This window comes from Piliocolobus tephrosceles, chromosome 10 (assembly GCF_002776525.5).
Source record: "Piliocolobus tephrosceles isolate RC106 chromosome 10, ASM277652v3, whole genome shotgun sequence".
NCBI lineage: Eukaryota > Metazoa > Chordata > Mammalia > Primates > Cercopithecidae > Piliocolobus > Piliocolobus tephrosceles.
Window position 1 is genome coordinate 66,974,394 of NC_045443.1, and position 22,509 is coordinate 66,996,902.

The following is a 22,509-nucleotide window of genomic DNA, read 5'->3' on the forward strand; positions in this document are numbered from 1 at the left end:
GAAAAAGCTAATAGAGAGGCTTACAAAGAAAATTGGCTTGAAATTCTACTTAAAAGGAACTAAATTTCACTGGAGCTGAAATCCCGGATGTGTAAGCTTCCAAAAGGACCTGAGACAGCATAGTGCACAGCCAAGCCTCTTTCATTTGTGGCTAAAGCTCTGAAGCCAAGAGGCGTGCATTTAAAATCTGCTTAGATTTGAAATATCACAAGTGACTTATTATTAATATTTGAAAAAGAAAGAAAAACTCCTCTAACCTGCAAATTTCTGTCAATGCACCAGTTAGTTTCGAAATCATCATCATCTTCTCCAAAAGGGTTGATAAGCTGCTCTGCTACCTGTAGTTGAACATAAAATAAATCCCTCATGATACCCGTGAAAACTAAGAATAGAATCTGAAGATGATTTCTATTTTCCTCTCTGCTTCCTTTTGTGACTTTCATAATATGAAGAGTAGAGGGGAGTAGATTGTTCTACCCAGATATTTATTAGCAAGCAAGACATGATTCTCAAACCATGAATGATGCACCTTTGTAGGTATGCTGTCCAAATGGATCTGTCCATTCAACTGGTGACAATGCAGGCCCTATCAGGGGAAGCCATGTCCTATTTAGGAGCCAAATCAAATGACTGAATAGTGAAGGAGAACCAACTATTTGCAAGGCACCCTGAAGGGTACACAGGCTGTGCTTTCAGGGAATTTACAGGGCCCAGATAATAAGGCAAAATGTACACAGGGAGAAGGTTAAACAGCAAAGAAAGACTTAAATCACAATGAAAGAAAATAATATAAGAGGCTTTCACAATTTATTTTTATTTTTATTTTTTTGGACAGTATCTCGCCCTGTTGCCCAGGCTGGAGTGCAGTGGCGTAATCGCGGCTCACTGCAAACTCTGCCTCCCAGGGTCAAGCAATTCTCCTGCCTCAGTCTTCTGAGTAGCTGGGACTACAGGCGAGTACCATCACATCCAGCTAATTGTTTTGGATTTTTTTCAGTAGAGATGGGGTTTCACCATGTTGGCCAGGCTGGTCTTGAACCCCTGAGCTCAGGTGTTCTGCCCTCCTCGACCTCCCAAAGTGTTGGGATTACAGGCATGAGCCACTTGTGCCTGGCCGAGCTTTCACAGTTATTGAACATAACTGCTAAGTAAATGAGTCAGAGAGCTAGTAAGTCCTAAAGCTGGAAATTGAGGCTTACTTAGTTTTACCCTAAAGGATTTACCCTTATCCAGTAAGTTAGTTTTCCTGCCGGGAAAATGTTAGGTAACTATTGTCACATATCTTTGAATATTTGATCAATATTAAATATTCTTATTGTGTTCCTGAATTGAATAGCCTTCTTGATGAGAGGTTTATATGTCAAATACAACTTATCTATCATTTTCCTTGTTGAAAATTTTCACTTGGTTTTTATTATCTGGACATGTGTGCATGCCTGTGTGTGTGGGGGTGGGGGGAGAGAGTTGGGAGAGAGGGAGATTTTACATTGAGTCTAGATGGAAAAAAATTTTTAATGTGTAAAATAAAGGTACCATGTGATTAGTTTTTAGAGTCTCAATATTCTAGATTCTGAAACTATTCAGTAGAAAATCTACCTACTTTTAGGATTTAAGTCAACGTATTAATACTTAGAGCAGTTCTTTTCAACCTTGGCTGCACATTAAACTCACCTGAGGAGCTCTTTAAAAAACCCAACTGATGCCTGGGTTCCTTCGCAGAGATTCCGATTTAACCAGGCTGAGCCCAGGCATCAGTGTCTGGTAAAGCTCCCAGGGGATTTTAATATGTGGCTCTTATTTTAAGTGCCTTTCCTTAGGCAGGTCTGTGTCCTGAATCAGTAAGCCTCACAGTGATATCTGTGTTGTTCTTGTCACCAGTTTCATGGGGCTATCTGCCCTTTCTTGCCTGGAGATTTACTTAGATTAATTAAGGGTTGAGTCCTGAAACCTTTTTTTATTCTATCCAGATTTTCATTTTTATGCAATCAGTCCTGCATGTATTATCATAGTCTACATTAAATTGACAAAATGACATGTATGTTTCTGAATTAACAATCTCAAAATATATCTTTTATTCCACTTGGGGCTGCATTTTCAGCAAGTAACTGAATGATATACTATTCATAAGGTTAAGATGGCTTTTCTATACTTCGAAAAGATTTATAAATATCCTAATCATTGAGATAGAACAGCTGTTTAGAAATGGAGGCACAACCCATTGGTGTTTAGGTTTGCCTATCTTTCTTTTTGAGATGGAGTTTCGCTCTTGTTGTCCGGGCTGGAGTGCAATGGTGCGATTTCGGCTCGCAACCTCTGCTTCCCAGGGTCAAGCGATTTTCCTGCCTCAGCCTCCCAAAGTGCTGGGATTATAGGCGTGTGCGACCACACCCAGCAGGTTTGCCTATCCTTTAATGGAGCTAAGATTGTGCCTTTTAATATTTTGTCTTTTAAGATTTATTTTATTTTATTTTATTTTAGACAGGGTTTTGCTCTGTTACCCAGGCTGGAGTGCAGTGGTGTGAACCTGGCTCACTGTACCCTCGGCCTCCTGGGCTCAAGCGACCCTTCCGCCTCAGCCCCCTCGGTAGCTGGGACTGCAGGCATGAGCCACCATGCCTGCTAATTTTTTGGTTTTTGTTTTTTTTTTTTTGGAGAGATGGGGTTTCGCCATGTTGCCCAGGCTGGTCTTGAACTCCTGAGCAATCCTCCTACCTCAGTCTTTCAAAGTGCTGGGGTTACAGGCATGAGACACCGCGCTGGACTTTAAAACAGTTTATAAAGGAAAAGGATGTAAATATTTTAGAAAGCATGTCAGAAGGAAGGAACCATTATTTGCTCTTTACAGGCGGTCAAGCATCTTACATGGACACAAAACAAAGAATAAAAAGCTTGGTGCAACTTGGGAAAGGAAGAAAAGTACTTTTTGAGAATGATTGAGTATTTGCACCACTGTGGTGATTTTATCTTTATAAAGCTAAACTCTACTTTCTCCTCTAATGGAAAATGAAAGTCATTAGTCTCTTCTGCGTTCTTGCTCCTACGCAGGTAGAAATAATTAAGAATCATGGTAATCTGATTAAAAATGCTTTTGCCATTTGTAAGGGACATGCCTTTACTCTTTGGAGTATAACTGGAAATGTCAACATATTATTTTTTTTGGTTAAGATTCAAACCAATGAAAGGAAAGGCTTCTGCAGGGAAAATTTCACTGCAATCTGAAGGCCTCAATGGGTCACGACAACGTATGACTCTTTGGAAGGCCAAACATTTGAAAATTCTACTTTATGAATATCATCTTCATACCATCATTGCCTTTCAATGAATTTAATGAGGCCATTGTCATTGATTTTTTTCTATCACATGCTTCCCATTTGGAAGTTTACTGAGGTGATGGAAGAATCGGGTCTCTGATATTTACACACATACATTTGAGGAGGTGGTGATGAAGGGAGGGGAAGCAAGGAAAATTCTACACAAATAGTTAGGCAAGCCATTCTCACCTCCTGAGCCTGTTTAATTCCCTGGCAAACCAGATGTTGTCATTATTTCTGGTGTTTCTGGTTCTGATTCTGAGGAATTCTTAGTCTCAGTTCTGGTTTTTAAAATGGGGTACATTTAGACCAGGCACGGTGGCTTACGCCTGTAATCCCAGCTACTTGGGAGGCTGAGGTAGGAGAATTGCTTCAACCCGGGAGGCGGAGGTTGTAGTGAGCCGAGATTGCATCACTGCACTCCAGCCTGGGCAACAGAGCAAGACTCTGTCTCAGGAAAAAAAAAAAAAAAAAAAAGAAAAGAAAAGAAAATGGGGTACATTTAATGTTGTGGGACAGCTAGCAGAATTTCAGGGAATTGCAATAACTACTGATAGAGTTGAACAGAACCAAGATTCTACCACAATATTAATGGTTAAGTCTGATTTATAAGGCTTCTTGTTGACTCTTTTACTCTGCCTAGTTGCTTATTGTGGTACACAATGTCAATGCAGGCACACTTATTACTTTAGTTACACTATTGTAATCCTAATGGGAACATACAGAGACATAAAAGAGAATCAATAACCATAAAAGAGTGTTCTTCTAATCTTCGCACAAATGAGCTGCTTCAGACAGTACTGAGTATATCCCTGTCGCTTGAATCCCTGGCAGAAAAGTAATAATATTGTTGAGCTATTACATGTTGGATCTACCTTTGACTCACTCATGAATGATTTGCTAAAGACTCAGTAAAGGATCAGTGTGGAGAGTCTGGAACATAACAGATTACAAAGTGGGGCCCTGAGACCATTGGCTACCTTGAGCCATCCTGCATAGAAGAAGAATTGTAGGAGGGTGAAGATTGGAATGTAAAGATCCAAGTCATGCCCTGCGTAGCCTTTGGTGGGATCCAAAAACTGGCGTCCAATCAGGCACGCAAAGAAGAAGGTATAGACAGCGAGAGTGACAACCTGGAACAGAGAGAGACCGGAGTGAGGGGACGGTGCTGGCCTCCCACAGCAAAGCTACAGTGCCAAGGTGGACAAGTAGAAATAAAGAATTCCGTGCAAAGTATTTCTTACCTGGGTGTAAACCAGCGGAATCCCAACCCAGTCATAACCGAATAAGAGGCTGCACCAAGAGCGGTATCGATTCATTTCCTAAGCCAGAAACAGATCAAGCATGATTTACTAAGATGACAGGTATGGTAATAAGCACTTACTGGGATTCAGAATGTGAGCATGCCTTTCACAGGACTGACTATAAGACTAGTAAATTGGTTCCCAAGGATACTCCAAAAGGAAAGTTCTAAAAATGACAATCAATGAACATCATTGGAACAATGAGTTCATTGACGAGTACATTTGTACATTTAAAAAAATATTAAAATAAGTCATGGCCAGGTGTGGTGGCTCATGCCTATAATCCCAACACTTTGGGAGGCCGAGGCAGGAGAATTGCTTGAGCCCAGGAGTTTGAGATAAGCCTGGGCAACACAGAAACACGTTGTTTCTACAAAAAGTAAATAAATTAGCTAGGCTTGGGGTCACGTGCCTGTTGTTCCAGTTACTCCAGAGGCTGAGGTGAGAGAATCACTTGCGTATAAGAGGTCAAGGCTGCAGTGAGCCATGATTGCGCCACTGTGCTGCATGTAGACTGGACAACAGAGTGAGACTATTTCCAAAAACAAAAGGACTTCATAGAAATATTCCCCCACCATTCTATTGAACCCATAATTTCCAACGTTTATATTGGCCCAAAGTCATGGTGAGAAGGAAATTGCTAATATTTTAAATAAGTAATTTTTATCGATTTTGGTAGGTAATCTGGAAGCAATTTTTTTGTTTCATTTTAAAACATGCTTACTGTAGATCTTAGAAAAGAGATATAATTACCCCCACAAACAGAGACTATAACTCTCGTATTGACAGAAAATCTATCTCTGAAGCAGGAAGGACAGAATTCTTTGATTTTTTCATCTATTGCACACAAGTTATTATGTAAGACTAGGCAAAAGAGTTCACATTAATTTGGGTGCTATTTTTAAACAATTCACTCCCGTTAGCCTAATCTAGGGAGGGGACTGTCATGGCACAAATCTATCCAGCCCTTACATAAAAATTTTTTTTGGGGGGGGTATTTTGTTTAATGAAAATACTATTTTACTTACTAGAGTATCTGAAAGGTTGGCTTAACGTCGCAATATTCCAATTTTGGGGAAATATTTGGCTGGGGAAGTTTATTTCTCCTCCAGATTTTTTTCTAGAATCCTGGAGCCAGGGATGGCAAATATTCTACATGGGCACCATAGCTTTCCGAGCCCTTGGCGACCCTTGGCTAATCAATCAAGGAATACTTTCTTACAGAGCCTATTACAAAGCATGATTCTGTTTAAAACGCAGCTTCCAAGAAACCATTTCCAAGCAACTCAAGTTTAACCTGTGTACCACCTCTGTCCTGCATGCTGAGGGGTCTGACACCAGTCCAATCTTTCCAGTTCCTCTGGAATCAGGACTGAACAAAGCTGACTCTTCCTGGTCTAATGTGCTATATCCAGGTCCCTCTTGGTCTCTAATTAGCACCTTTTTCTTGTGATTTATGATATACTTACAGTCATCAATGATTGCAGATCAACACTGTCTCTGATTCTACCTTCATTCCGGGCTTTAGTTGCAAGGTTTCCAAACCAGATGAATGGAACCCAATATTTCAGATGAGGAGACTTGAGGTGGTTGAATAATTTCCTTTCATCTGCTGTCATAAAACCTTTACAAAAAAATAAAAATGGGTAGGTATACAGACTGTTTGACACTAACATGTTACCACATTTCAGCATCTTTATGTAAGCATATAATGAGGGGATGTTAAAGAAATATGAAATAAAGGTTCCTGTCTCAAGTAGTTTATACTTGTATTAGTGTTAAGGAATGTGTGTGTGTGAACACACACACACATACATATACATGCACACCCACAAGTTATATAAAATCCCTGATAGAGGAGGCCATCAGGAGGTAAGGAGATATTAAATGTGGACTAGAACATTTGGGGAAATTTCTTCTTTAGGTTTTGGTTTAGGCATCTAAAGTTGGGAACCATAATACTTAGAATTGTTATGATTAACATAATACAATATGAGAATGTATACAAAGCACTTGGCATAGTGCCGAACACGTGATTCACATGACTTTTCTCCTGATCTCTCCTTTCCAAGTCCTGCTTAATCACGTTCTCCTCTCTGAAGCCTTCCTTGAGTCCTTCTTTCTCTTTCCTGGGGGATCTCTTCCCTTTGAAGTTCCCACATGGTACTCGCTCTTGGCTTGCATCACAGTAATATTACACATAAATGTTTCCCTTACTATGACCCTTTTGAAGGGCAAAGAGTATATTAATCTTCATCGTCCCCATAGCATTTTGCACATACTTTAAAATTGTTTCTTTGTGGCCAGGTGCAGTGGCTCATGCCTGTAATCCCAGCACTTTGGGAGGCCGAGGTGGGTGGATCGCTTGAGGTCAGGAGTTCAACACCAGCCTGGCCAACATGGTGAAACCTTGTCTCTACTAAAAATACAAAAATTAGCCGGGCATGGTGACGCACACCTGTTATCTCAGCTACTGGGGAGGCTCAGGCATGAAAATTGCATGAACCTGGGAAGCAGAGGTTGCAGTGAGCAGAGGTTGTGCCACTGCACTCCAGCCTGGGTGATAGAGCGGGACTGTCTCCCCGCCCCCCAAAAAAGGGTTTCTTTGTGTGTGTGTGTGTGTGTGCATGTGTGTATGCGTGCATGTGTGTGTGTGTGTGTGTGTGTATAAAATGCAATTTGCTTGGGCTTGCAGTGACCTCTCTGAGCCTCAATTTTCTCATCCATAAAAGAGAGATAATATTTGCTTCACAGGGATGTTGTAGAATTACCTGAGATGATGAACATGTGTCAAGATGTTATTTAACATAATGCTTAGCACACACTTAGCACCCACAAAGCACTAAGGCATATTATGTGAAACTTTAGTTATCCTCTGCCTCCTCCTCCCTCCCCCAAACACCAAGGGAAGAGGAGATGGAATGACTGAATAATAGAAGAGGAATAAGGTAACAGATTTATTTAATAAACATTTATTGAATGCCTACTATATACCAGGGTTTGTTTGCAACAAGATGCACTGTAAAACTTGCAGTTTACACTTGATCTTTTTTTTTCTTTTTGAGACGGAGTCTCGCTCTGTCGCCCAGGCTGGGGTGCAGTGGTGATCTTGGCTTACTGCAAGCTCTGCCTCCCGTGTTGATGCCATTTTCCTGCCTCAGCCTCCGGAGTAGCTGGGACTACAGGAGCCCGCCACCACGCCCAGCTAATTTTTTGTATTTTCAGTAGAGACGGGGTTTCATTGTGTTAGCCAGGATTGGCTTAATCTCCTGACCTGGTGATCCACCCACCTAGGCCTCCCAAAGTGCTGGGATTACAGGCGTGAGCCGCCGCCTGACCGATCTTTTCTTTTTAGAAATTTAGATTGAATAATTCAAATGGCACAAAAATCCCAAATGGCCAAAGGACTGCTAGTGGTGAAAGTCTCCTTTTCCCAGTCACAAAGTTTCCCTCCCTGGAGGAAATCACGATGATCCGTTTATTGTGTATCTTTCCAGAGAAATCTCATGGATTTTCATACAGGCCTATTTTTAAAAACACAAAAGATTTTATACTTCATATGTGTCTGCCATTTGCTTCTATTTTTCAGGTATATCTTGAAGATTTAAAAAATTAATATATAGAGAGCAGCAGCACTCCTTTTAATGGCTGCTCTCTCTATATTAACATTGTTAATTGTATATAATATTTAGCTAGTTCCTTTTTAAACAGACATTTAAGTTGTTTTTGATTTTTTTGTTACTAAAAATAATGCTGTAATGACTCTCCTGGTATGTACCCCCTTGGCTCTTTAAGTAGCTTTTAAATATTAATTATGATTTAATATAAATATTGTTTTCTGAATTAAAACTTATTTCTAAAACTGATTTTTATTAGATATTAATTTTTGTTTTTTTTTCCCTCAGAAATGCAATCATTTGCTTATGGAATTCCGATACTACATTCAGACGAAAATCAACTTTTGCCCTAATATAACACATTTTTCTATCTTTAACCATCTGTAATCAGTTAACAAATCTGGTTGTCCTATTTAAGGTAATCCTTTTGCCAGGTGCAGTGGCTCATGCCTATAATCCCAGCACTTTGGGAGGCCCAGGCAGGAGGATTACTTAGACCAGGAGTTTGTGACCAGCCTGGGCAACATGGCAAGACTTCATCTCTAATAAATAAATAAATAAATAAATAAATAAATAAATTAATAAATAAATAAATAATCAATCCTCCCTCCTTACGATGCAGGCCAAATTTTATTTAAGAGATAGTGTTACAGTAAAAAAAAAAAAAAAATAATAATATATATATATCAAAGGAGGAATGAGGTATGCCCATTTTGAGAGTCATCAATTTATAGAGCGTTGGCGTTATGTAGATCTTTGACGTGACCTAGGCCATTGTTTTTAAGAATAAGATCCAAAGGCCATAGATCTGAATCACTTGTGATATCTATTAAACATGGAGAGGCCTGGACCCTGACCCTGACTACTAAATCAGGCTCAGTAGGGCAGGAGTTCTCAATCCAGGTCTGCACCTTAGAATCTCATAGGAGTACTTTTAGAAAATACCAATGGCAGCCGGGCGTGGTGGCTCACGCCTGTATTCCCAGCACTTTGGGAGGCTGAGGTGGGTGGATCACCTGAGGTCAGGAGTTCGAGACCAGCCTGACCAACATGGTGAAACCCACTCTCTACTAAAAATACAAAAATTACCCAGGCATAGTGGCAGGGACCTGTAATCCTAGCTGCTTGGGAGGCTGAGGCAGGAGAATTGCTTGAACCCTGGAGGCGGAGGTTGCAGTGAGCCAAGATTGTGCCATTGTACTCTAGCCTGGGCGACAGAGTGAGACTCCGTCTCAAAAAAAAAAAAAAAAAAAAAAAAACATTGGCTAGGTCTTATATCATTAGAGATTCTGATTCAATTAATCTAGGATGAGGCCAGGCATCAGCATTCTTTTAAACCTTCCTGGGTGATTTAATAGAATTGGGTCTAGGCAGTTGCATGTCTTCCAAGCTGTGCAGAAAATTCTGACATATAGTGGTGTTTGAAAATCACTGTCCCACTAACTGAAGGTTCTGTTTATTCAGGATTTGAAATAAACAAAGTAACAACTACAAAGCCAATATTTACCAATAGGAGACTAGTTTTAGATAACATTCGGGTTGTTTATACTAGCTTAGAAGGGTTCTCTGCGTGCCTGGAGAATGGTACTCTCCCTGGAAGTATAAAATAAAAATGAGCTTGGTAATTCTCTTCTTGTTTCTCAGTGCATCTCAGAGTTGTTGCACGATCTAAAAAATCTGTTTTTGCTTTTTAAAGAATTGCAGAGCATGATTAAATCTTTTTTTTTTTTTCTTCAATTTTTTATGGGACAGAATCTTCCTCTGTCATCCAGACTGGAGTGCAGTGGTGTGATCTTTGGCTCACTGTAGCCTCAGCCTCCTGAGCTCAAGCAGTTCTTCCACCTCTGCCTCCTGAGTAGCTGGGTCTACAGGCACACACCACTATGCCTGGCTAATTTTTGTATTTTTTGTAGAGACTGGGTTTCACCATGTTGCCCAGGTGGGTCTTGAACTTCCTGGGCTCAAGTGATCTGCCTGCCTTGGCCTCCCAAAGTGCTGGGATTATAGCCATGTGCCACTATGCCTGGCCAGTTAAATCTCATTGGATGAAGTTAATAAACTTGATCTGTCTTGGCTTTATGCTTAAAGACTTGCTGTGTAGCCTGTTCTCACATATCCCATATCAATTGTCTAACAGTGATATTCTTGAGACCTAGAGTGCAATTTTCAAAAATGATCCCGTTTATATACTGGCTTCATTCTATCATTTGACCAAAGAATAACTTTATCTCTGGTTATTTGTTATTCAGAAGTATGGATCAAATTGTGCTAGCAAGTCCTTTCTTAGCTTCTACGCAGAAAGCAAATATGTAGAGTGAGGGTTTATTTGGTGGAAACACTAAAGCAAGAGATTGAAAGAGGACAAGTAGAGCAAGAAGAGCTGGTGATTTTGTCTTTAGCACAACTTTCTTGAGTATTTTGCTAGGTGCTGTGAAAGATGAATGACAATCACTGAAACATTAATGTATCCTCTAAGAATATATAAGCAGAATAATTTTCGTTATTCCTTGCAGGGTCACACATCGTATTTATCCAAAGTGTGAAAGGAAAATATCTTGGGTCCCCAGAATCACTAAGCTAAAGGGAAAAGTCAAGTTGGGAACTGCTTACAACCTGCCTCCCATTCTATTAAAGTCATTGCTCCGCTCACTGAGATAAATGCATATCTGATTGCCTTCTTTGGAGAGGCTAATCAGAAACCCAGAAGAATGCAATCATTTGTCTTTTATCTACCTATGACCTGGAAGCCCCCTCCCCACTTTGAGTTGTCCCCTGCTTTTCCAGACTGAACCAATGTTTATCTCACATACGTTGATCGATGTCTCATGTCTTCCTACGATGTATGAAACCAAACTGTTCTGACCACTTTGGGCCATGTCATCAGGACCACCTGAGGCTGTGTCATGGGTACACATCCTCAACCTTGGCAAAATAAACTTTCTAAATTCACTGAGACCTGTCTCAGATTTTGGGGTTCACAAAAGTAACACCTTTGGAAATCAAAGTTCGTCAACTGAAAGAAAATCTCTAGATTGTTGGTCAAGTCCATTCTAAAAGTATTTGTTATGAAACGGAATGTCACCCTTATCAGGACTTCAAGCCATTTTAAGCAGAGACCAATGTTTTTTTCAGAATATGATCATTATTGCCATTGCTGAGGCTATGCTAATGATAGTTCCTGATCTGCTATAGTTCGGCAACACTCTCAGTGGGCTTGTCCTCCCACCACTTGGTTCCCTGCACGTGTCTGTCTCCATGCCATGCTCTCCTCAAGCCCCATCACACCCCTGGCATAGCTATTTTATCCTGCCATTGCATCTGCCTACAGTTTTTCTTGCTATCACTTTTCCTTCTGGCTGGCTCAGCTCTGCTCAGCAATTTTCTTATTGTTTATCCCCAAAACCCTCCTTCGTCTTTCTAATCAGAGTAAAATCTATCTCTCAATATAGATACATGTTTGCATTTACTCTCTGTTGAGTTGTGGTTTGATGGAACAGGATCTGCTACTTTAAGACAAAATTTTATTGCCCTCAAGCCAAAGGATTAATTACATCCATTGATAGACAAAATTCCAGTCATCATAAATTCTGCCTGCTGTACAGTTGGTCTATTTTTCCTTGATTGAAGTTGAGGCAGATGTCTTTTGCCTTTCAAGCAGAGTATTCAAACGAGGCTCTATTAGCAGAGGAACTAAAAGCTCTGCATCTCAAAACTTGAAGGCAGAATGGGTTTGATGCCAGTTCTTTCTGAAAGAGAAAGTTGTGCATTCAGCATCTGAGCCCTTCTCCAAGGGATGACACTTTTTCAGGAAGAGTGCAACGTGCCTGGCTTGTTTTTATCTCTGTGTTTTCCAAATGAATGGAATGAAGCCACCAACTTCAGTTACAGCTGTCCTTTCCATTCAATGGAAGAGGTTTAGAAATCCCTGTCAATAGGCCGGGCGCGGTGGCTCAAGCCTGTAATCCCAGCACTTTGGGAGGCCGAGACGGGCGGATCACGAGGTCAGGAGATCGAGACCATCCGGGCTAACACGGTGAAACCCCGTCTCTACTAAAAAACACAAAAAACTAGCCGGGCGAGGTGGCGGGCGCCTGTAGTCCCAGCTACTCGGGAGGTTGAGGCAGGAGAATGGCATAAACCCGGGAGGCAGAGCTTGCAGTGAGCTGAGATCCGGCCACTGCACTCCAGCCTGGGCGACAGAGCGAGACTCCGTCTCAAAAAAAAAAAAAAAAAAAAAAAAAGAAATCCCTGTCAATTGGGAAAATCAAGGGGGGAGCAAAATGAGATTGAGAGAGGAATGAAATCACATTGCAACAACATCATGCAGGGCAGGATGCCAACCAGGTTTTTTGTTTGTTTGTTTACCGTGAACCACAGTAAGATATATGTTGTTCACAAAACAGTTATTGGCCCTGCCGCATGCGCATGATGTGCTTTCTGCTATTCTATTCTATTCTATTCTATTCTATTCTATTCTATTCTATTCTATTCTATTCTATTCTTCTCCATTCCATTCCACTAAAAATGCTGGTTACAAGCCATTAACCTGATTTAAGAATCCCATGAGTTACAAACCATAGCTGGAAAAGTCTGAAGTAGGATACAGTGGAGTAAAATCAGTTTCTGGGAGTAGCAGTAAGGAACAGAGACAGACACTCCTCTATTATATTGATAGGAGCAAATCTCTAGTTACCCATATCCTTGTCCCTGAATTAGTATCCCATTTGGTAATTCGCTGCCTTCTCCATAATCACACACAAGAAATAACATACGAAGAAGTCAGTGCTTTTAAATCCTCATCTGCATAGTGGCCCAGAATTTTCTTTGCCCTGGGTAGAATAGATCTGAGGCAATTTGCAGATGAAATTGGAGGAATTAATTGATGTGTTCTAGTGCAGCTGTTCCTAAACTCTGCTATACATTACAATGGTCTGGGGAGTTTTGAAAAATCCTGATGCCCAGGTTGCTCTACATACCTAATGAATCCTAATATCTGAGAATGGGAGTCAGGCATCCGAATTTTTAAAAGATCACCAGAGATTCCAACATGCAGCAAAGTTTAGGTTGAACAACTGCCCTCATGTTGCTCATTTCGGCATTCTCAATCTGGGTCAAACATCTGCAGTGCTTCTAGGGAGCCTGTTTAAAATGTCAATTTCTAGGTCCTAAGCCCTAGATCTGATTCCCTAGGTTGCCTAGGAACCTGCAGTTTAGAGAAGCGCCCTTGCTAATTCGGTGAATGTGGTCTGCAACCATACTTTGAAAAACACTGAGTGGATAACCTTTGTTTAACTCCTAAAATGGAAATGTGGGGGAACCTTCAAACTCTGACCCACCGAGACTATCCATGCTATTAATCCAAGAAGGGCTAGTTCTGCATGCACTTTCTCTCATGTGCAGAGCAAGTACACATAGTTGATTCAAGTTTCACTCACAGGATGACATTCTGTCTGTTCCGACCTCATCATGTGAGACTACAGAGGGGTGACTTAGCCTCTAAAAGTTTAGCCAACAGAGGAAAAACTGGCACAGCTGTGAATACCATCATTCCCTTGGCTCTCACTCTTATAACACAAGGCAGTGGAGAGTCAGAGACCAAGGAGCCCCAGAGCTGTGTAATGCATCAGGGAAAAAAAAAAAAGAAAACAAAACAAAACAAAAAACAGCCCGCCCGGGGCAGAAATGTTATACCAGATTCAATTAATTTTGTGAATGTTACATAATATGTTATACAAAAGTCATTTTCCTTTACTTGGTGAGAGAAGAGAAGATCACAGATTAAATGATCTATCTGTGCCAGAAACACAAATGTGGTTCTAACAGTATTAATTCCATGTTAGAGAAAAGCTTGCTTATTTGAATAATATTATTGTTTTCCTTGAGTTTGTAGATTAGTCCCAAAAAACAGCCTCAAGAAAACAGAACCTTCAACAGAGATAAAATAAAATATGCTGGCTGGGCTCGGTGGCTCATGCCTATAATCCCAGCACTTTGAGAGGCTGAGGTGGGGGGATCACTTGAGGCCAGGAGTTCGAGACCAGCCTGGCCAACATGGTGAAACCCTGTCTCTACTAAAAATATAAAAATTAGCTGGGTGTAGTGGCTTGTGTCTGTAATCCCAGCTACTTGGGCAGCTAGGCAGGAGAAGCACTTGAACTGGGGAGGCAGAGGTTGCAGTGAGCCAAGACTGCAACACTACACTCCAGCCTGGGCAACACAGCAAGATTCTGTCGAGAGAGAGAGAGAGAGAGAGAGAGAGAGAGAGAGAGAGACAGAAAGAAAGAAAGAAAGAAAGAAAGAAAGAAAGAAAGAAAGAAAGGAAGAAAGAGAGCAGGGAGGGAGGGAGGAAGGAAGGAAGGAAAGAAGGAGAGAGAGAAAGAGAGAGAAAGGAAAGAAAGAAAGAAAGAAAAAATACATTGACTAACAGCTCTGGGAATGGGCTGACTAGCCTGTAAGAATAGGCTGATGGCACCTGCAGAATGTCACAAAACTTTCACCAAGAAAGCAATGATTAACTGCCTAGCTGACTGAAACTGCTTACATTTCACAAGCCTGTTTTGATCTTCATTTCTCTTAATTTCCCTTAAAAACTCTTTACCTAGAGGCACAATTCTGAAAGGTGGCCTTGCAACCCTAGTTCACTGCCTTCCCCTGGTTACTGACTTCTCTAATAAAGCTAACATTCCTTTCACCAAAGTTCTTGAGTTGTTTGGCTTTTAAGCAGTAAGTGACCCAGACCTGAGTTCCAGTTATAGGGCTAGCCTTATAGCCAGAGCATCTGAAGTTAGAACTTTTATCTCAACATCCATTGACAACTGGTGGCTTGCTTGGTTATATTAATGTCTGTTAACCATAAGTGTCAGTAACAATTCCAATGGAGTCTCATCAGGCTCCCTGTAGTCAGAGAAGACAGTCAAGAAACTTTACATTAAGATTCCAGGGCAGGCCAGGTGTGGTGGCTCATGCCAGAAATCCCAGCCCTTTGGGAGGCCTGGTGGGAGGATTGCTTGAGGCCAGGAGTTCAAGACCAGCATAGGCAACTTAGTGAGACCCATATCAAAAAAAAAGGATTAAAATAAATAAACAAATAAATTGGTCAGGCACAGTGGTGCACATCTGTAGTCCTAGTTGCTCAAAAGGCTGAGGCAGGAGGATGGCTTGAGCCCAGAAGTTTGAGGTTACTGTAAGCTATGACCGTGCTACTGCACTCCAGCTTGGGCAACTGAGTGAGAACCTGTCTCCAAAAAAAAAAAAAAAAAAAAAAAAAAGACTCCAAGGCTTTAAGAAAATTAAAGGGTGTTTTTTCCTCAGAGGCTACTGTCTTATAACTACTTTTATGAACTACTAAATACAGACAGAAACTATTTTAGAGAGAGAGAATTGCAATGCAGAGATGTAAAGTTTAACTGTAAATACATTTGTACTTGTTTCTGACAATGATTAAGATAAGATTTGTAGTAAACTTTATTAATCCTTGAGGATGGGGACCATATTTGTTCTGCTTATAAGGGTATTCCCAGTGCCCAGCACAGTGCCTGGCATATACTGTACAAACAATAAACCTTTGTTGCATGAGCAAAGGCGTAATAGATCTAGCATCAGCTTGGTAATGTTTCTTTAAGTGGAATGTATATAATTTCCTATTACATATCATTGTGCTTCTGGTAAGTAATTTTGAAGATGACTACTTTCCTCTCCTGATGCTTGTAAATACTAGATAAGATGTTTTGATTCAGTATGAGACCATACTATATGCACACAACTAAGGTCATCACTTGACTCAGCCAAGATCTGAAATTGTGCATCTGACTTGACTTGGAATGAGTGACATCTCCCAGGGCAGGTGATTGGAATGACTGGAATTTTCCAGAGCAGATTTGTAGCCAATAGGCAAAAGTAACAGAGGCTGTTGCAGTATCTCTGATAAATAATTGATCACAGACCAGTTCAGGGACTTTTCAGCATAATAGACATTATTCTGAATTCTACTGTTGTATTTTTATTTTCATATAAGCAGAAATAAAAACTTTTTTATTTTTAATTTGAGAAATTTAACCTGTAGCATCAAATTATATATATTTCCCCAGCAGTATGCATTTTGGTCTTTTTATTTTTCAGAATAATGTAACTTGACTGTCCAACTTAAAAGCAAGGAAAGTTCAAGGATGAGCAGGTATGTGACCTAGCTCGTCCAGCTCCAGCCAAGGAATTGCCAGATGCTTCAGAAGGAGGTGCTGGTCCTCACTCTTGGCCCTCTCGATTATTTCCTTCTGTCCAGCACTGAATCTATGTAGGCAAAAACCCTCGCAGAAGAAAGAGAAGCTGGAGGGAAACCGATTGCCTCAAAGCCCATTGCTTCCCAGAGTGCAAGCCAGGGACCACCAGCCTCAGAGTCTCCAGGAGTTTGTTCAACACACGGATTCCTGGAGCCCATTCCAGACCTACTGAGTCAGAATCTCTGGGAGTGGTATCGTGGGATCCAAATTTTTAGCAATATTGATTTTAACAATATCTAATGCACCCTGAAGTGTGAGAACATGTACTTTCTCTTACAGGTGATTTTATGTAGAGAATTCAACTGACAAGAAGGTCCTTCATGGCCTTAACCTTGTCTCCCTCCTTTGGGGCCCTCAGTGCTTTGCTTACCAGTCCTCTCTGCCCTCAGGCAGGAGCAGGTGCCCTGGCTTTGGACTCAGGGGATCTGCCAAACATTTTCCGCCATCCCTGAACTTCCTGTTCTTCCCAGAAACCTTGGCACAGGCAAAGGACAGTCAGAGAGTGGCGGACGCATATGCCCAGTTGGAAGAACTTGGAAGTGGACCCCATGTGCAGACTCTGAGTCAGCCCTCTCTGCTGGGGAAAGCAGGAAGTTCAGTGAGTCAGCACTGCCGGTGACAGGGGGCGCCGGCCTGGGGCAGCCAGTAAGACAGGCCTCTGAAGCGTCTCTCCTGGCTTAGAGGATAGTGGCTTGGAACCTTTGCCCTGCCGCCTAACACACAATGCATGCGTATAGTATATCAGTATATCTCATACTGAATCAAAACATCTTATCCAGTATTTACAAGCATCAGGAGAGGAAAGTAGTTATCTTCAAAATTACCAGAAGCACAATATATTCTTGTGGGGACTAGCTGTACCTGCTACCCCTTTTCTGCCTTTTGAGAACATACTTAGGAATTAATGAACGCAACTGGGACCTTCTCACTGAGATAATCGGTGATTGTGTCACAAGACCCTTGGAAAGGCTTTCACCTCATCAGAGCTCCTCTGTCAGTTCTCTTCTCCCTTCATCCACTTCAGACAGACCAACCAAAGAGTTTAAGTCAGAACAATGCTTGTTACATCCAAGCAGGTGGAATTCAAATCCCTTCTACAGTAGCCTCCCTCCCACCAGACTGCTTCCTCAAAGCTCTTCTTTGTAATTCAGGAACCTCAAGCTGAAACCTTCAATCCATCCTTTCTTAATTGCTGCTGCTTTATTGTCGCTGAGTTGGTGGTTGCCAAAGCCTTTTGCCCCAGGAGTGAGAAAAAGAGTTTACAAAATAAGCATCCCAGAAAAGATGCAATACTTCTCAAACTTTGGGGTACTAAAAAAACCAACACAGGAGCATGTTTCACTGCAGATTCCTAGGCCGTATATCCAAAGGTTCTATTAGGTTCTATAATAATTCAGAGGGCCTGATGTGGGTAGGACCCAGGAATATACATTTTAAATACATAAACTCAAGTTATTCAAGATGTAGAGGGCCTGTGGGTCTGTGTTCACTCCTAGAGACTAGTTTAAATGTACATCCAGAAGTGAAGGACTCATTTTGAGATTCCCTTGGAATGGCAGAAACATTGGTAGCTGAAGAGATGGAAGTATTTCAGTATTCCACATGCCTTGGAAAGGGAAAAGTCAGAGTGCAAGTACGTGGCAGACATCTGTACAAGTTTGAGAGGGAGTGGGCCTTGGTATTCTGAAAAATACACTCAAAGGAAATGAAATCACATCATTTTCCTATTTGCCTCCCTATATCTACTTGCCCCTCAGACCTGAGCACAGCTCAGTCCTCTGAGCTCATGTCTGACCAGAGGCCCCAGAGACCTCTCCATTGCCAGCCAACCTGGCTTCTTCCCGATGTGCTTTTAATATGAAGGTGACACTAAGAAGATGAGATTTGTTTTGAGGATTGGACCCGGCATCTGATTCCCGTCAGAATGCATTCTCTTCATTTCAAGGATGCGTCAGAACTGGAGAAATATCACCTCTGTTCATCCAAGTAAACTTTGGCTCAGCAACTTGGAATAGGTTATACATTTCTTGTTTGTTTTTAGGTCTTTCTTAGAGGTGGTAATTCTTAATCTATTTGTTCCTGGAGACATTAAGGTAAGATAAAATTGAGTTGCCTAGTAGTATTTTTAGCTAGGTCATTCTGAAACAGTATTCTACTTTCATATTTGGAGAAAGGATGGCAATTAATTTTTTAAAAAGTTCCTACTGATTTTATATTATCATATACCTGTGCATGTGCCAGGCCTTCAGACCCTCCCCCTGAATGCCCCTTAACCAGCTCCTGGCACCCATTACTTTCTCACATCTCACTCTGCATCTCTAACGACGTCACCTACACCCCTTCTTCCTTATTTCCACCTTGACATTCACAACCTCTTGATCAAAATAGATCAAAAAGACCTGGGATATTATATTAATAACAAGTCTTCTAAAGTGGCTAGAGTGCTATGTTGTGCTGTTGTTCGAGATATAATTTCAATACAATGGCAAGAAATCATGCAGCACTTACTGTGTGCCAGGAATGCTCTAAACATTTTGCAAATATGAAGTTTTTAAATCCTCATAACAAGCCTATGGGGTATATGAGGTAGGTGCTATTATAAGTTACTTTAAGTCCATTTTATGGATTAGGAAACTGAGGAACAGAATGGTTAATTAACTCAGACAAAGTCATGCAGCTAGTAAGCTGTGAGATAAGGTTTCAAACCCTTACTCCGTGTTCTTAATCATTGTGAAAGCTGATAATAGAATTGGGTCATTCTTGTCATACCCAACTAAAACAGAGTCAAGAAGCCACCAGGAAAAAGCAGTTTTTGACCAGGCATCACACCTGTAATCCCAGCACTTTGGGAGGCCGAGGTGGGTGGATCACAAGGTCAACAGATTGAGACCATTCTGCCAACATGGTGAAACCCATCTCTACTAAAATACAAAAACTTAGCCCGGCGTGGTGGTGCGCACCTGTAGTCCCAGCTGCTTGGGAGGCTGAGGCAGGGGAATTGCTTGAACCCAGGAGGCAGAGATTGCAGTGAGCCAAGATTGCGCCACTTCATTCCAGCCTGGCCACGGAGCAAGACTCTGTCTCAAAAAAAAAAAAAAAAAGGCAGCCGAGACACAAAGTAATTCTCTGCAGGCCTGGTTGCTGAAACTGCCTGCTATTACCTGAAACCAATTTTATAGTTGCTGAAATGATCTGCTGCAACTTGAAGACTAATTTTACCCACCTCCATCACTCACCAGTCAAAACTTGCCAGCTCCCCAGAAACTTACTAGTGCCAATGAACTTTCTCAAAGAGCAATATGTAACATTTCTGTCTTTTTATAAAACCTCCAAACTTCTCTTTGTATTTTGGACATACTGAATACCATCTGGTCTGTGTGTATGCCTCAAACTGGGGTTCTTTCTTCTCAAATAAAATGTGAAATGTAGACATTCATCTCTACAGTTTTATTTTGACTTCAGTAGTCACTATCTATATTAGCCATTTAAGAAGGCAAAACAAAAACAACAACAAAAAAAGCCAACAAAAACTCCAAAACAAACAAAAACTATTATCCGAATATATCTATTTTCCAGGACATTTCAGAAAAGGAGACTAAATACTGCAAACTCATGTGAGACTGGACTCAATGTAAAGGCAGAATCACCTCACGGTTCTTATCCATATGTGCCAAGAATTATCCATTTAATCCTTGCCCTATTGAAGGCTGACTTAACAGCTTCTTTGCTAAATATTTACACATCAAAGAGAATCATCCTTCAACTATTTACATCTCCTTTGAGGCACAAGAGACAAGAGGTCCACACTAAAACAGCTTTTGACTATCACCTCTCAGTGTCTGTCTAGATGAAACTGACATTGCCGGTTCCTACCAGAATCTATTAGAAAGTATTAACTTAGGAGTTTGGAGCCTAAATTTTAATTCTGGCCTTTCCACTGATCAGCTGTGTAATTCAGCGCAGGTTGTAACCTTTCTGAATCTATTTTCTTCCTTTTGCATGTTTTCTTGAGGTCTAAATGAAATAGCTATAAAGGAGACAAAACCGTATAGTGCTAGAAAACTGTAAGTTAATATGACAGATTATTTTTATTTTTTTATTTTTTTGGGACTGATGCGGACCTTGTCGCCCAGGGTGGAATACAATGGCACGATCTCGATTCATTGCAACCTCCACTTCCCAGGTTCAAGCGATTCTCCTGCCTCAGCCTACTGAGTAGCTGGAATTACAGGCGTAAGCCAGCATGCCCAGCTAATTATTGTATTTTTAGTAGAGACGGTGTTTCACCATGTTGGCCAGGCTCATCTGGAACTCCTGACCTCAGGTGATTCACCCGCCTGGGCCTCCCAAAGAGCTCCCCCAGCCAGATTGTTTAAATAAATATAATAATTATTATGTTTACCTTAAGGCAACGTTACTATCTGCCACTTTCTCTCCCCTACCTCTGAAGTAAACTTGAGGGCAGGAATCATGTCTTATTCATCTTTGTCTCTTAGTTTGCTTCTGGCACATAGTAGGTAATCAATAAATGTTTCTTTTTCTTTTTTCTTTTCTTTCCTTTTCTTTCTCTCTCTCTCTTTTTTTTTTTTTTTTTTTTTTTTTTGAGACAGGGTCTGACTCTGTGGCCCAGGCTGGAGTGCAGTGCTGCAATCTCGGGTCACTGCAACCTCTGCCTCCGCCTCCTGGGTTCAAGTGATTCTCGTGCCTCAGCCTCCCCAGTAGCTGGGATTACAGGCACATGCCACCACGGCCGGCTAATTTTTTCTATTTTTAGTAGAGATGGGGTTTCGCCACGTTGGCCAGGTTGGTCTCAAACTCCTGACCTCAGGTGATCCACCCACCTTGACCTTCCAAAGTGCTGGGATTACAGGCGTGAGCCACTGTGCCAGACCACTAAATGTTTCTTGAGTGAATAAACAAACATAAGGAATTTTCAAAGGAATTCTGGAGGTCCTGTCTCAGCTGAGAAAAGCCTATGGAAGGAAAAGCCATTCGTAGTACCTGCTTCAACCACGTGGTCCATTGTGGGAAACCTTTTGTACACAGCAGTGCTCACCGAGCGAAAGATGAGCAGGGAGGTGAGATTGACGTAACGCATCAGCGTCCTTCTAAGCAGGCGCCCGTGCTCGTCGCTTCCATGAACACTGCTGGAGATGAGGAACATTAGCCTGTCTGGCCAGGGCAAATTCACAAACTGGTTCCACCATCGGTTCACTACCAGAGTAACATAAAACCCTGTAGAATAACAGGAAATTATAAAGCAGTTTCTTACAGCAGACACGTTGGTGACACTGATGCTTTTAGCTGAATTTTAGCCTTTTTAGAGGTTGGAGGACAAAAATATGTTATTATCCATATCTTCTGATTTTGCCTTCCAGAAAAAAATGTCATTTGTGCCTGGCAATGCCTAAGCACCCTATAAGTGGGTGTTAGATCTCAAATATTGACTGCAAAAATGGAGAGTTAGTGAAGAGAAAGCTTAAATATCCAATAGCAGATTATTTCCTCAAACTTGTTTGGTGTTAATTTAGCAAAAGCAGCCGTGAAGGCAAACCTTATGGATGATTCCGGTTCTATTGCAAGCGGTGGCTTTTCAGGCATGCTTCTTAGCTTGGAAACACTCCCATGCAGAGTCATCGGTGTCATCCTAACGGAGACAGCTGTGTGGCTGCAATCTGCGTGTGACCTATACTTACCAAGCACAAAGGTTACTGGAATTTGTTCAGCATATCTGTCACAGTAAATTGATAATTTTTCAAAGTAACGTTTTTGGGCTCCTGTAAGTAACAATCTGGAGCAAAAATAAAATGCACAGCCCTTTATGATATTATACTTCTGCACCTGCTTTGCAAGTGACATTAAGTGCAAACAATTAAGCACAAATAATCTTATTTTTGAAGGAGCAATAATTTTTTCTTTTTTCCTTAAGCTGATGTGTCTCGAAAGCTTTTTAATTGCTTAATGTTTCAAGTGCTAACATTTTGTAAACATGATTGGCTAT

At 41.2% G+C, this 22,509-nt stretch overlaps 1 protein-coding gene across 3 annotated transcripts in view; it reads right to left on the reverse strand.

Annotated features, from left to right (window-relative positions):
* Positions 1-22,509, reverse strand: part of BEST3 (bestrophin 3) — a 45,755-nt gene that overhangs the window by 18,466 nt on the left and 4,780 nt on the right. The window contains exons 3-8 of one of the 3 annotated variants that reach the window (XM_023226546.1): positions 22,205-22,299; positions 21,510-21,743; positions 6,085-6,239; positions 4,556-4,633; positions 4,292-4,444; positions 258-338 (exon numbers count right to left, since the gene is read on the reverse strand). In XM_023226546.1, coding sequence (XP_023082314.1) covers positions 258-338; positions 4,292-4,444; positions 4,556-4,633; positions 6,085-6,239; positions 21,510-21,743; positions 22,205-22,299 — 796 coding nt within the window. Of the gene's footprint in view, positions 1-257; positions 339-4,291; positions 4,445-4,555; positions 4,634-6,084; positions 6,240-10,619; positions 11,979-21,509; positions 21,744-22,204; positions 22,300-22,509 lie in introns of those variants that run through there. The other 2 variants (XM_023226548.2, XM_023226547.1) reach the window with 2 other exon arrangements.